Source organism: Protomyctophum parallelum (assembly GCF_964188405.1).
Source record: "Protomyctophum parallelum genome assembly, chromosome: 19".
Lineage (NCBI taxonomy): Eukaryota > Metazoa > Chordata > Actinopteri > Myctophiformes > Myctophidae > Protomyctophum > Protomyctophum parallelum.
In genome coordinates, this window is record NC_139717.1 from 27,569,541 (window position 1) to 27,586,047 (window position 16,507).

General features: G+C 40.9%; 1 protein-coding gene and 1 long non-coding RNA gene across 2 annotated transcripts; one reads left to right on the plus strand and one right to left on the minus strand.

Moving 5' to 3' along the window:
* Positions 1-502: 502 nt before the first annotated feature.
* On the minus strand, positions 503-5,854 carry rpl7l1 (ribosomal protein L7-like 1; the record flags this gene model as incomplete). The annotated part of the gene is made up of 6 exons (XM_083790533.1): positions 503-1,109; positions 1,607-1,722; positions 1,971-2,108; positions 3,970-4,130; positions 4,260-4,368; positions 5,841-5,854. The coding sequence occupies 6 exons, from the start codon at positions 5,852-5,854 to the stop codon at positions 901-903; spliced, it is 747 nt and encodes a 248-aa protein (XP_083646659.1). The 3' UTR covers positions 503-900.
* A 3,903-nt stretch (positions 5,855-9,757) lies between these two features.
* On the plus strand, positions 9,758-15,503 carry LOC310876658. The gene is made up of 4 exons (XR_014570742.1): positions 9,758-9,863; positions 14,097-14,191; positions 14,798-14,858; positions 15,468-15,503. It is a non-coding gene; the product is annotated as an uncharacterized lncRNA (long non-coding RNA).
* The last annotated feature ends 1,004 nt before the right edge of the window (positions 15,504-16,507 follow it).

Below are 16,507 nucleotides of genomic sequence, written 5' to 3' on the forward strand. Positions count from 1 at the left end.
AAGGAAATAGCTGTGCTACTCTATATGGCTTTATGCCATGCCCTATGCACGACAGACGACGACATCTTAAATATGCACAGTATTCACTATTCAGACATGCCACCACCCATTGCAAATATAACCAATTAGCCATTGGCACCCTACATGACAACAGTCAGTTTAGTTTATAGATTTATTTAATACAAATTCCCCAATAATTCCAGAACATTGTTCTTCCAGATAGGAATGCCAACAGTATTTACATCAATCTTGATTGAACACAATAGCAAATCAATTCCCATTGGTTCAATAGAGCTTTGGTGTCACATCACACCATAGGCGCGTTCGGAAATACCACACCGGTGCACACTCGTCTATTAGTTTGCATTGCAGTGCGCTATTTCTGATCACGCCCCATGTAGCAGGTTTATTAGATTAATCTTGCTGTATGTTGTAACCACTGATGCATCCCTCTGACAAACTGAGAAATACTGCACATACACATAGTACCAACAGGCTACACTAGCTTACTCTTAATGGTACTTTATTATAATTTGCAAACAAAAGCTAGTTAAAGATTATCCAAAAAAAATAAACAATGGCTTCCAACATGGTCCAATGTAGGTGCTATACATGGTTTTATTTTTAAAACCATGAAGAATTGAAAATGCACCATTTAAAAATGGCATGTGAAAAGCAACGGACCCCATAATTATTAGAAAATGGTCTGGTCCTGAAATCGCATGAGTTTATTTGCAACTCTGAAACAAGGGTAGAACGGTAGAACAGGCATATGGGATAACCCTAAATTGCAAAAGTACACCTTGGAGCAAAACTCGTGAGCCAAAGTCTCAAAGGCTGGTCAACTTTTGGATGAAGCATCCTTGAGGTTTAAAGCGTCCATCTCGCCGGTGATCCACCTCAGTTCAGCAGCCTGATGATGGAGTTGATATCTGAACTGCGGAATCCTGGGTTTCCCAGATCTTTCAGGATGCCGGCTTTGTCCTTAGTGGCATGACGGGCAACTGACAACTTGAATGGCAACACGAAACTGTTGGCAACCTGGAAGTTTTTCCCCACAGAGTAAATCTCATGGATCAGGTCCTCCAGGCAGATGATGCCGTGTTTGCCTGAGGAAAGGTTAAAAGATATATAATTAGTGAAGTGGAGGAAGAAAATTTGATGAAAGAATGAGGTGGAAAGTGGGAAAGGGGCAACAAAGGAGGAAAATAAAGACATGCAGGTAAAATAACTAGGCAAACCCAACTAAAGTTATTGCCGTCAGCTGAAAGTTGTTTGAGATCGTGTTTGTTATGTTCCCTGACTGGCTAACCTGACCCAATCAACTTTGCGTCCTGTTCATATCGATTTGGCAATATAAGTGCTGGTGAATATGAAATACGCCTGACAGTGCAACATGTTAAATATGTAGTAAAACGACTACATCAGGTAAATGAGTATTGAACAAACAGGTTGGCATGTATTCTCGACAAAAGAAAAATCACAGTATACATTTAGATTCCACAACTAACTACTAACTAAATAACTACAAATACAAATAAACGTAAAACATACATTTCCGAATATACAAGGGGCAATATACAGGTATGTATGTATGCAGACTTACCCACGTGTTCTTCAATGAGGGCATTATCAGTGAGAGGAATTGGTCGCTGGTTACCGGGGATCTTGGTGCGCCCCCTCTTCAGGACCAGTTCACGGACTGACTTCAGATTGGGAAAACTGTTGGATGGGTACAGGTTTTACAATAAGTTTAATTTCACTGTATAGTTTGTGTCACTCTTAATGAAATGTATGCTTTTGACATGTGCCAGGTGATTGTGTTGGCCTATTGTCTACTGTGGTGTATCTCAATAAAGTTCAGTTTCCCATTCATTCTGCTAGTATTTTACCAATAATATGCATTATAATAGCAGTTTTCCTAAATTAACACACATGCTCATCTTCTATGCATGACTATGGTTACTTACCCCCACGCCACATAAGGTTCGATAACCTTCATCATTGCCATGGAGTTCTTGTTGATTTTGACGAAAGCGCCACTAAAGATCTTCCTCACCCTCAACATCTGTGCCACCTTCAACACTCTTGGACTAATACCCTTGATGCTACACAGGGGAGGAGAAATACATTCAATGTAAAAAGCTCAACTGGTACATTGTCGATCTTGTAGCTTACATCTTTTCACTTTTCCCATCTCTTATCTATTTCCCAACACTAAAATTGAAAGAGAATTTACTGGTGGGTGCTGGGCTAAAGAGGGTTCCGTTCTCAAAGGATAGAACTGGCACACCAGATGTACTGAGCTCCATCCTTTGTGAACATCACTATAATCTCTCAATATCCCTCTTGATTGTTAACAGTCTGTTAAGTATACTATTAGGAGCAGTGAGCAGCCACTAGGTGGCACCCAGGGACCAGCTCTAAAGCAGTGCCTGTGTCAAGGACCCTGGCAGGAGTATGTACCCCATAGATATATATATATAAAACAAAAAAACAAAAACATCATTGGCTGCTTTGTAGCCATGTGTGTCGACGGGAGGGTGGAACAATTACACTCTGGGGCGGAAGTGCGCCGGACGTGTGGAAGGCACACTTTGCCACGCTGCCACTTAAGTGACTACTGGCCATTGTGGCCATTTACAGCGTATCATTTCCAGGACTTGTCAGACCCGAACATCCGCTCTGTGATGCACGCGGAAGCTTCTGTAAAGCACCGACACAGAACCTTGCCCTCCCTTGAGAGCATTGGCCCCAGAGCCAGAAGAGACCTTTTTATGTCTATGATGTCCCCAACAGACATATAAATGTAGACGCCATTTCCGGCTCAGGAGCGCATGTGCTCAAGGGTCGGGAGGGCAAAACTTTCCCGAGATTCCTTGCAAAACACTGCGGAAGCATGAACGTGCGTCACAGAGTGCATGTTCGGGTCTGTAAGTCCCGGAAAAGATGCGCTGTGATTGGCCAGTAATCACTTGAGTGGCAGCGTGACGCAACGTGCCTTCCACACTTCCGGCGTACCACCTTCCCCAGTGTAAATTCTTCCACCCCTCCTTCAACAGACATCGCTCCAACGAACTGCAGTGGCCAATGAGGCATACATTTTTTCTATGGTCCCCAGCATGCATGTCTTTTGGTTGAGAGGAAACTGGAGCTCCTAGGAAACCCACACAGACACAGGGGTTTTCCCTGTGCAAACACAGTAAGGCCCTAGTCAGGTTTAAATCCAGGACCTTCCTGCTGTGAGGCAACAGTACAATTCACTGAGCTACGTCACTACCCAATGAAGAATGTTGCACACTTGACAAACAAACCGGTAACACTCCATACTATAACTAACTAACTACAGTATATAAGGGGGCGACTGTGGCTCAGGAGGTAGAGCAGGTCATCCAATGATCCATGGGTCGGCGGTTCGAATCCCGGCTCCTCCTGTCTACATGTCGAAGTGTCCTTGGGCAATTGCTCCTGATGTGCTGGTTGGTACCTTGCATGGCTTCCGCCGCAATCGGTGTATGAATGGGTGAATGCAATGCACAATCTATGTAAAGCGCCCTATATAAATGCACCATTTATATTGAGTTTTGTATTTTTCTCCCATAGAGGCAGTCAATAGACTGAATAGTTTGTCTAGGTTTGTGTTTGTCTCGTCTGCAGCTAATCTCACAAGCCAACGCACACAATGCCAGTAGGCCAACAAAGCAGCTTCAAGCAGTTTCTTAACATTATGTTTCATATTCTTTAACAATAGTTAACTTTAACAAACTAAAGTCAATGGAGGTCAGATCAGCTGAAAGCTTGCCCAAATATAGTGTCATACTCCACAGACGATGTTTGATGTCACTGGCTGGCCACAAGAAGTCCAAGATCCACATTGGAGCTACGCCGTTCCCATGTGGATCCCGATTTCCGAGAAAGAAAGAGAGGTCATAGATAATCAAAGTAAACCGAGTAAAATAAGTTGCTCACTCTCTGATACGAACGACGAAGCCCAGCTTGTTCTTAGAAGGCACTGGGGGAGCGGGTCTGCATTTCAACCTCTTGAGGCGACTTTCGTCACGCCATGTTCGATGGCTGTCTTTCAAGAAGGACTCCAGGCGCTTGAATTTCAAAGGTTTGCCTTTTGAATCCTAGAACAAAATAGAAAACACATAAGCAACAACAATTGCACAATTAAGGCGACTTTGCTGCTGTGTGCACAGGGTCAGTGTGTGTGTACTGTCCTAGCTCAAAATTCCATTTTCTGGCACAACACTTACCCTTTTCTTATTTTGTAGTGCAAGCTTCGCCTCAGTGGCTTTGATGGCTTGGTACTTTTTTCTTCTTTTCAGGAGATTTTCGGGAACCAATTTTATTACCCGTTTATCTCTAGAACAGAAAGTTGGAACAATCAAACACTGACAGATACAGTAGATAATGTCATTCACACAAACATTCACTGTTGATAGGCTGTACGTCCATTTTATGTATTCATTGTGGTTTTGTCCTTAAAGCCTATATACTTAGTTGATCATATTTCCCCCCTCCTATTTTTCCTTTACAAAAATATGTTCAAACAAAATAGCCAACCAACAAGCGCACAGCGCGTCACATTGTAAGCTTGAAATTGGCTATTTTTGCCAAATGTTATCCCCAGAATACGGAATGCTATTGTTCAAGACAAGTGTTTAATAATGAGATGTATACTGCTTCCAGAGAGTGTTCCTAAATGTAGTTCGACAGACCCAATCAAATATTTCATATAAAGAACATGTATGTTGGTTTAGACTACACTCATCATTGCATAAATTGTAAGCGCTGGTGAATGTGAAAGAAGTGTGGTGACTGAGTATAGTAGAGTTTGGTGTTTTGTTTGATGAACCAATGCACTTTAATTTAACCTGACTCCATTTTATTTACAGTAAAACAGAATGCAATCCAGTAATGTACTGCATTTTTTCCTTATGTGTATGTTGATAAAGCTGATGATACAGAGTTCTGTGTTTCTCATTAACCAATTTCGACATCTCTGGATGTACATCGAGACTGAGATGTTTTGAGTTATTCTCTAATCTCAGTGAGTAATTGTGACAGTGATAATTGTTTGAGAAACAAGTTGTGTTCATTTGTTTGATGTCAAAGCTTGCAGTTATTGAACAGAACATGAATAACCATCACTCACTTTCAAGTGGTAATCTCAGTTAAGAGTATGGTCATTTTCAGTTAAGGGTTTTCCATTTAAAAACTTAAATACAGTCCTTAAATGTATATTATTTTCATCACCACTGTTTATTTATATTTGGCTGGATAATTCACTAGATAAGCTGGACCTTTCTACACTGAGCATGGACTAAAGACAAATATCTGTTCCAAGCATACAGCATGCATCTAGCTCAGTTTCCCAGCATTGCATGTACAGGTTTGCAAGAATTTTACAGCACTGAAGTGCCAATGCTAGAATTGGCCTAGACATCAAGAACCAACTGAAGCTAGCCCTGAGTACGAGCGTCATGCGCACCATGGCTACAACTGAAGCTAAAAACAAAACAAGCTCGCAACATTTACGCAGTCACGCAGATTCATTTAAAAATGACCTCAACAAACACACGACGGTGTTCAAAAGTAAATACTATAGCCCAATTGTTGTTACGAAGACAGTAAGTACACAGTTAAAGCCCATGTTAAACTGTCGCTGGATATCTCTACAATCCTACTGTTAAAATACAAAATATAAGATTTGATGGTATGCTTTCGTACTTAGCTGACTTATAAAAACACTGACAAATGTAAAGTACATGGAAATAGCGACGGATGGATATAGATATAACTAATCTAAAATCATAACAAAACCATATACGTACTCAGATTCTGCCATCGTGAACGGTGAATGGGACTCTCGCTAAAGCATGCGCCGTCGGTCGCACAGAATATGACGACACTACACTCAGTGTGGGGGCGGGGATTCAATGCTCGCGTCCGAAACAGCCGCGCGCGTAACCGTAACCTCATACTTTCAGTATATCTGCCAAAATAAGTAGGCTACTGGCTTTTGATTGATTGATTGAAATATTTATTAACAGTTTGCAGAATTACAGTACATTTCAAGCACAAATTCAATACAAAGACTGTTAACTGTGAGTGGACGACCCAATTAAGCATTAGCCTACACTTGTTTACAAGAGGGGTCACCATGTTCAATTCATCGAAACATTTAAAGACGTACAAATAGACACTTCTATATAGTTAAAGAACAGAACAGGAATTCATCATAAAGGAAGCAAAAAGGGAAAAGAAACATATACAGTGAGGGGAAAAGGGGGGGGGGGCGGTGGGGGGATTTATGATTTTACGGGGGCCAGTTTCGAATTGCAGCCGTCCGTAGGTGCCCTTTGAGAGCGGTTTTGAAGGAGTCAAGGGATTTACATGTCAGTCTCACGACTACATTTAGGAACACTGTCTGGAAGCAGTCTACATCTCATTATTAACCACTTGTCTTGAACAATAGCATTCCGTATTCTGGGGATAACATTTGGCAGAAATAGCCAATTTCAAGCTTACAATGTGAAGCTCTGTGCGCTTGTTGGTCGGCTATTTTGTGTGAACATATTTTTGTAAAGCAAAAATAGGAGGAGGGAAATATGATCAACTAAGTACATAGGCTTTAAGGACAAAACCACAATAAATACACATAAAATGGACTTAGGTCACATTCTCACCTAATACTTCGGTAGACTCAGATCCGTATGGGCGGGGAATTTGTATTCTTGCATATTTAATTGGCTGCGGTTTGCCTTCACACTGTCATTTGCAGCAATTGGAAACGCAGCAGGGGGGACCTTTATCAATGTGTTCCATTCATAAATAGCCTACACAGTGAAATCTATGGTGATAAAATTACACTCATAACGTGCATGTGTCGTGCCGTCTGGGACCCTGCACCCCCCTCTCTCTCTCTCTCTACGCACGCAGCCGCCACACACTGTTCTTTTGGGCATGCAGTACAGCGCTGCATGAGCGCACTGATATAACTCCCCAGTCCCACACAGTGACAGCACTCCATGTTTACGGCACGCACAGACAGACAGACAGACAGAATATTATGTAGGCTATAATACACTGCAGTGTTTTTATGTGTTTTCTTAAGCAATTGATTAATGTACACGTCCTCATTATTTTCGATCAGGGCTTCAGTCTCCTCATTCACGTCTATCCACAGTAACGGGACATCTTTGCGCTGCGTAAAATATGCCTTCTCCGTCTCCAACTGTGTTCAGCTCCTCACCCGCCACATTATGTTTGCTTCATTTCCTTTATTTACTGCGGATTGCATTCACACCTGCACCGAATCGTAGTCAAGTGCGATTCGAAGCGAAGCGAAACCCACGTTTTTGGGCGGAGTAAAATGCGGTTATTTGCGGCGCATTAGGATTCGAATGAGCCTTCACACCTGCCAAACGAAGCGCACTTTCTGACAATGCGCAGCAGGATTCGTTTTAATCGCAGCAAAGCTCTCTGGTATGAATTAGCCCCATATGTGCCCTCTCCCTACGCTCATTCTGTAGCTCCGAGATGAGGTCACACACTGGGCCCCTCCCACCGCGTTTCAGAAACGGCGCAAGTTTCCGAAAACATAGTCTCTTATCCTTACCAAACCATTAATCCAAAACGTGTAGGGCCGATCCTGGTTTACACTAATTCAAACCTAGGATCGGCCCAGAAAATCCAAGTCGCCATTTGAACTGAGCCTTTACGTCCCGTCTTTTGTCAGTCGCTTCCATGTTTATCAAGGAAGTGTGCGTGTGCGCGTGCATGTCGAGTGAACTGAAGTCAGTTGGAAATTTTCGACCAGGGGAGGCGCCGGGGAGGCGCTAATGCTTTTCAACTTCCTCCTAAGAGACTATGTTTTCGGAAACTTGCGCCGTTTCTGAAACGCGGTGGGAGGGGCCCAGTGTGTGACCTCATCTCGGAGCTACAGAATGAGCGTAGGGAGAGGGCACATATGGGGCTAGTATGAATGTGACCTTAGTCTACTTGTGAACGATGCAACTTGGGAACCTAATAATACCAGTTGTCATAGCACCCGTTTTAACTATCTGTCTGTTCCTTTTGTGCCCATACTGTATATGGAGATCTAGTATGCAATACCTTTCATACCACCCATTTTAACTGTCTGTCTGTGTCCCACATGGAGATCTCTGTATCTGTCCGTCTGCCTGTGTCTGAAGAGTGGACTGGTTAAGTAATCAATTGGCAAGTGTGGGGTTGCCATGGCAATCAATTGGCTGAGGCAGAGGCTGGAAATTGCACAGGTGAGGGGATTTAGGCTGATTAGGCCCACTGGCAGAGCCTGACCAGAGCCTTTTGTGGTGGTTCTGGAGAACCGTGGGTCTGACCGACTCGAGTCAGGGCACTGCACTCCCTGCGGGGGTGTGGAACGCGTGTGGTGTGTTACATGCATTACAACCGCACACACACACAGACACGCACGCACGCAGAGACGTGGCATATTTATACAGTAGTAGTATGCAGACTGATTGATTGTTTCATTTCAAGCACAAACTGTGGACGACACCATAAAGCATTATACACTTGTTTACAATAGGGTCCACCATTTTAAATTAATCTGAACATTTAGAGACGTACACATACACATACACCAAAAACAGGAAATCATCATAAAAGGAGGTAAACTTGGAGAAAAAAAACATAAACAGTGACGGGGAAGAGGGGTGGGGTGGGATGATTGATTTGCAGCTGTAGGTGCCATGCCATGCCATTGGATAGTTTGCTGTACGCAGTTGAGACTTGGCATACTCTCTAACACAACAGAAACTAATCATTGCATGCCATGGCATGGGGAACTGCAGAATAAATGTTTGTGTTTGTTTGCAAAAATGCAAAAAGAGATTCTGTGATTTGGAATAGAATTAACCCCATATGTGCCATGCCAAGTAGTGTTGATTATGTTGACTAAAAACTATGAGGAACAGTTTTCTTTTACAAAATAAAAACTAAGCTATGATGACTAAAACTAATACTAAAATACTGACACTTTTGTCAACAAATTAGGCTAAACTAGAAAATGTTAGGGAGGGACTAGTAGACCAGTAGAACTGAAAGAGAAATCAGACCCAATCAAGGCCTGCCAAAATAAAGAAAATTTACTAAATCAACTGTATATTTTGTCGACTAAAATCTTATGATATTCAACTAAAATTAGACTAATACTAAAACATTTCAGATGACTAAAATATGACTAAAACTAAATGAAGTTTCATTCCAAAGAAAATACTAAATATACTAAAATCTAAATTTGCTGTCAAAATCAACACTAATGCCAAGCCAATCACAGTATCCCTCCAGATCAGCGGTTCAATGTGAAAATAATTACACCCACTCTTTCTTCTTTCTTACCTGTAAACATGCAACATGACAATACATTTGAAGTTGAATAAAAAGTAAATTTGTTATTTTAATAGGAATGAAAAGGGACAGTATAATATAGTATTATACCTGTAATCTATCGTGTGACAGAATTATAACACCAATTACGACCATCATGTTCCTGCCATCTTATTTGTCATGGTTCAAGTTAAAATTTAAGCTGCTCACCAAATGTATTCGTCAACCACATACACACAGGCCTATCTAAACATTCACCATTAAGAAAACACATGTATCTGCGATTACAGACACATATATCATGAGCCATGAATTAATCATAACCTGCTGAACTGGTGTCTGTACAACTTCCTGGAACACAAAGAATTTTCTACGTCAAAGTATCAAAGCCATTTGTACGTTGATGATTGTCGGAGGTGCCTTAGAAATGATTGTGCATCAGTGACTGCAACATCCTTTGTGGCAGAGGCAGAGTACGACAGGTAAAAATTTAAATAAACATTTTATATATGAATTATACATTTCTTAATAATATGATATGTCGTAGCTTCAGATTGACATGTAAGCCCTTAATATGATGTTGTTTGAGTGTTGAACTAACACGGGCAGATTTGTACTGCGTTATTATTCATATTTTAAATATTTTATGTAAACAGTTCATCTGATGCATACAGTAGATTCTAAAGTAAAGTACAAATTAACTTTTAGGTAGGTCATCTATATCTATAGAGTTCTTTTCTGTCTTAATTATTTTGGTAGGACAGTGGAGATTGACAGGAAACAGGGAGAGAGTCAGGGAGTGTGTAACACGCAGCAAAGGTCCCAGGACTTGCCGATAGGCTGCATCAGAGCCTATACAGTATATGGCATACATGGGCACGGGCAACTGGCGGCCCGGGGGCCACATGCGGCCCCCACCTTCCCAGTAATATATAATAGATCTTCGAGTTTACCTGACGATGGCCATAGAGGCCGAAAGCTTGTGTGTTTTTTTGGCCGCTTTGACAATAAATTATTTTGCGAGTATTCAAAACGGTATGCAGACTTGCTCCTTCTCTTATATATTATCACATTTAAACTATAATTAAAAATGTTTAACCATATTTTCAATAAAACTAAATGTTGAAAATAGTGAAACTAGCAGATTACAAGATCACAATGCATCATGATGTGATGTATTGTGATTGTGAGTTTATAGATCTGCTATTTATTTTATTAAGTCGAATTATTTGGGCCCAAGTGGTTAACAAAATTTCATTTTACAAATCAAACCCAGAATATCAGTAGTTCTTACTGCATGCACATGGTTGTTTAAAGTTGGAACAGAAATTGTGTACAGCAACAATACTGTAGATGTTAGATGAACAGTTGGGTTAACACATACAAGTAATGTATGTGTTTTTAAATATAATTAGCTAATTGTTTACTGGCTTGTGTTTTATTATAAATATTTTTTGGTCAAATAATATTGTTTGTCCTCAGTGCACAGGACAAACATGCTTTATCCCTTTTTAGCATTACTTATCGAAAACATGGTTGTTGTCAATGTTAATTCATTATGAATAAACACTAAACTGGGTAGCATCATGAAAAGCAAAGCTGGGACTGAGACAAAAATTCGGCCCGGACATTTTCGCAGAATTTGGCCCAGACTGACCCACCAGAACCAGCGCGCAGATACTCTACAGACGTGTCTTTTCGGGTCAAGGCCCATACAAATACTTGAAATACAAACCCTTAACACCACCACATCCACATATACAGTACAACATCAATGATACACAACCAACAGACAACTAATTTAACATTTGGCCCAGACTGGCCCACCAGAGGGTCGGCCCACCGGTATGCCGGCATGCCTGGTACGTCCTGTGGCCAGTCCACCCGTTTCTGGGTCATTGCTGAAAATGTTTGCGCACCACTGTCCTAAGCCTGAGTTGTGCTTAGTTGTGCATTGATTGGTGTTACACGCCAAAAGTACAGTAGCTCATCCCAAGTGACAAGTCAGTGTTGATTTTGTCGACTAAAATTATGACGAAAAATGACTAGTGGAGAAGCGATCCAGTAGAAATAAAACAAGTCATCATGGGTGTGCACAGGTAAACTGTAGATTTAGTAAGGTGACTAAAATCTTATTAGTCAACTAAAACATATCAGATGACTAAAATATGACTAAACAGAATGTTATTCAAAAGTATATGACTAAAACTAAATCAAAATTTGCTGTCAAAATCAACACTGCCCCATGTGTCTCTTGATGACACAAGCTGTCTCTCTTCTCTTTTGCTTTTCAGAGTTGCTCATATCAGATTCAGATTCAGGAGCCCATCTTGCACCACCCCTTACCCCTTATCCCTAAACGTATTTGCCATTCTTTACTATTTTAAAACATTTTAAAATAGTACAAATAGCTGATCTACAAGCAACGTGTCAATGTAGATTGGCTAGTTGAATTATTTTTAAATGTTTTAAAATAGTAAAAAATAAGCAAATAAGTTTAGGGATAAGGGCAAGATGGAGCCCCTAATGTATTGTCACTGCACAGAGTATACAAATACTTTGACAATGAAATTAAATGTGGCGTCTAGCCAGAAGTGCAATACAGTAATGCAGTAATAAGAGAATAAATACATTTTCTTTAATGTACAGTATGTACAGAAATATATACAAAATGATCAATAATAATACATTAATAAAGAGTACATAGTAGAAAGAAAGAACCAAGTATAAATATAATAAGTATAAATGATAAGTACATCCTGGACTTAAATGTTCTATTAAAATTATTGTTATGGTATGGTGAGTAGTTGCAGAATTTGGAACGTAATCGTCTCACTGTAGTTCAGGGAGCTTTGTTTTTACACATTGTGGACAGGTATCGTATATGGACACTTGATATGTGGGTATGTGTGTATTATATTATTTTCTTTCTGATGGCTATATACTGTAGGAACCATAATGGCTTATGTACAGTATCTGCTCACAGTCTGACATAGACTATATATATTTGTGACCTAATTGTCTGTTTTGTTGGAATCACGTCGGAACCAACATCTGGGCCCCGTTGTGGCCGGGTGTCCTCCTTTAGTGATTGATGTGAATATTTTTCTGGGAGCATTATAATGGTGTGCAAACCTTCTCTCTATTATTTATTATTATTATTTACTATTATTTATTCTGATCTAGCACCCGTATAAATAGCCAATTTACAGATGTGTGTGCACCTCTTGACCCATATGTTTGATAAGAACAACACTTAGGCTATAGCTACAGTAGCACTGTTTTCTTATGGTTTCTAATAGTTTCTTGTGTGACCTTGATGCTGATACGTACAAGTCACGCTAAACAGCAAAAGTCATTACACAATATTACAATAAACATGACTAACCTACTTTTACTTCCTCATACATGACAACCATAACCATACAGTATACTGTGACACTGTCAACTGGGATTCATTTCTTTGTACAATGGGATTTCACAAACATGACGCAGTTCTGTTGTTGTCCATGAATGTAGGCCTATAATTACTGCCCAAAGCAGAAATTCCTGTGCCATCTGTGAATATTTAACCTAACTTGCGTTGGTCAGTTTGTTTGTCCTGCACCTGGTCTGTAGTGGGTGTGCAAGCTCATTTTCTTTTAACAGTAATTCAGATTCAGATTCAGATTCAGATTCAGATACCTTTATTAGCCATTGTGTAAAACACATAGGAATTTGCTTTGACATTTGACATGTGTGCATTTCTTTTCCTTTTTTCACATATAAGGAAAAAACAACAACACAAATACAACACTGTGCAGGAAGTATAAATATAAAGTGCAGAGTTTATGGAATAGTGCAAAACATGTCCGGTGACACTCCCTAGGGGGCAGGGGTGGGAGGGAAACCAGAGTAATTTAGCAGCCTGGCGGCTGAGGGGAAGAAGCTCAGTCTGTGGCGGACTTTTGTAGCCTTCAGCAGCCGCAACCGTCTCCCAGAGGGGAGCAGGGTGAGGAGGCCGTGGCCAGGGTGGGAGGGGTCGGCCATGATTTTCCTTCCTCTCTTCAATGCCCTGGAGTCGTGCAGGGACTTGAGGGAGGGCAGAGGACGGCCAATCACCCTCTCTGCAGAGCGTATCACCCGTTGCAGCTTGGCGAGATCTTTTGCAGCTGCAGCGGGGAACCAGGTGATGATGGAGTGAGTGAGAATGGACTCAATGATGGCTGTGTAAAACTGAGCCATCATGGTCCTTGAAAGTCTGAACTTCCTCAGCTGCCTGAGGAAGTACAGCCTCTTCAGGAGGGCAATGATGTTTAGTTCCCACTTCAGGTCCCGAGAGAGAATCATGCACAGGAACCGACATGACTCTACTGGGGTCACCTGGGTAATCATTTCAAGTTCCCACCTGTGTACAGTAGTGTTGCCCCTGTCACTGTAGTTGTGTAGCGAGGAGGTTCACGGCACGCTCCCTCAGTTCTCCTGCCTGCTGCCCCAACCAACCCCTAGAATTGGCTAGTGTAAGGACACAAACCTTTGCCCACTTCCCTCCCGCAAACAATTGTAACTTTGTTGGAGTGCCCAGCCAAGTCGAAGGCACCGTAATATTGTTAGCATTTCATGAATTCATAATCCTAGATCCACCATGTTTGGGATCCAAAGGGAATCCATGCCGTTATTAGACCCAGTCTTTTAGTTATGTGTTTATTGCAGTTGTGTCTCTTGTATTTCTTTAGTGATGGCATTACCAAAGGCAGTAGGACACATTGTTGCTCTTCTGGTGATCTGCTACCATCTGGCGATAGTGGGAAAGGGAGAATTATATTTAGAGGTAAGTGGGCATGTCGTGCTACCTTTGAGGTTTTGCATTGAGTCTTTGGACAATTTAACCATTAAAGTGCTATATACATTGTATTGTAAATAGCCTACAAGCTCACACAAATCCCCTGGGGAAAGAAAGCATTGAAAATCTAAAGAGGGAACCCACTGTAAACTCGCTTCTGGGTTTTTTCATATGGTGCAAACATGTCACATAGTGATACAAGGTGCAGGGCCTACAACTTGTATCACATACCATCCAGTCATTATCTTGCACCTGGGAGATACAGGTGACTACTGGTCTGCTATGTGTTATCATTCATTGAATGCCATTATTAGAAATGTGTTTAGAAATATAATAGTGCTCTGTTCTCCCCATAAATAGTATCCAGTTATCCCCAAAAATAGTGCCCACTTTTCCCAAGAAATCAATGAAAAGTTAAGTACAAATTTCTATAAAAAAAAAATGAATACAGCAGTAGCATTTACTGCATAATTCTATCATAGGTCCCATATACAGAAGGTTTGCGTGACAAAAAACATCATCATTAGGTTGTCAGACATCAGATAATGAGGAGGAAATACTGTGAAGTATTCTCAACAACAATTGTCTTGCTAGGAACACACCGACACAGAGATACCTGACACCGCATCATTTCATCACAGAGAAAAAAGAGAGGGTGAGTCATTCTCTAACTTTCCGTTTCGTGCGAGGATTGAAGAATGTGCAAAGATGTTTCTTTGTTATCTGTGCATTTGTTTTAAAGGTATAAAGTATTTTGTTAAAGGGTTAAAGCTCTATATTCTGATAGTAATCATTGCTATAAAAGTGATTGTTCAGTAACAGGGGTCACCCCATCTTCCCAGATCTTTAGATCAGAGGTTTTCAACTGGTGGTCCGTGGACCACTGGTGGCCCGTGAAGGTATTGCATGTGGTCCCTGACCATGCATTTAGTAGTTGGGAAACAGTGCACTTGATGACCTGGTGATGTATGATGTCAGTTAGAAAAGGGAGTACGAAGGGAAAGTGTACCGGATTGACTGGTTTGGTCACCGTTATTATGAGATGAGATGAGATGAGATGAGATATACTTTTTTTAATCGCCGAGGGCCGAACAGCAACAGCATAATGTGACACAAAAAGCTAAAACAACTGGACAGACAGAAGAACACAAACAGACAGTGGAACACACAAACTGTAATAGTGTTGTTGAGCAAAGCATTGTTCCCAGACATTGTGTTATTTTGTATATAGTAATTAACTTTGAGTTCAATCTCTTCATCATAGCTTCAGCTACTACGACTGCAACCAAACCAACAACTTTCTTTTATTTTTGGAAATACTAAGCTGTTTTGAAGGGTTTTATATAGACAGACCTGTTTGTCAAGTTGGCCTGAAGACCCTTTGTTTCTGTGTCTACTACTGTACCTACCTACAGTATACCTACCAATCTACAATCTACGTGTGTGTGTGTGTGTGTGTGTGTGTGTGTGTGTGTGTGTGTGTGTGTGTGTGTGTGTGTGTGTGTGTGTGTGTGTGTGTGTGTGTGTGTGTGTGCGTGCGTGCGTGCGTATGTGTGTGTGTGTGTGTGTGTGTGTGTGTGTGTTTATGAATTCTGATTTAACCATTGGCGTGATTTAATTGTGTACTGTTAACTGATATTTGTCAAAAGTACAGTATGTCCAATCACTTTGATATACCTGAGTAAATTAAGTTTTGATTTCTCAAGATCATTAGAATAGAGGAATAACTCGCAATGACAAGAAAATGGAATAACACAGTGTATCTGTTCATTTTCTCTTTAATAGAAGCTAATGTGCGTGAAGTGGACATCACTGTTGCCACTGCATCAGTGGGTTTGATAGATGCCATCAGGGACATGCTGGTGAATGTATCCTTCCCTGTCTTAATCACTGGGAGTTTAAACACCATAAACATAATAGATATAAATCTAACTACAGGTAGGAACATTTAATAATTATTTATACTTTTCCTTGACCGACTGAACGAGTGTGCCTGATTGAACGAGTGTGCCTGATGACTTGTGTAGCCAGTTTCAAGTATTTAATTATTTACAGAGTTGAGCATGATGTACGTGTGTCTGTGTACTTTTCATTGATTTCTATCTCAGTGTGTTCTCCCAACACGAATGGATCACTACAGTGCAGTTGTGAAGACCACTATGGCTGGTCCTGTGACAAGTGTGAAACATACGGTGCATGCTCTAACACTACAACAGAAACCTGTGGATGCATCAATGGCCTTCCTTCTGAACAACAGTTCTGTCAGCCGGTTATAGGTGAGCATGTCTAGTCAGTATGGATATC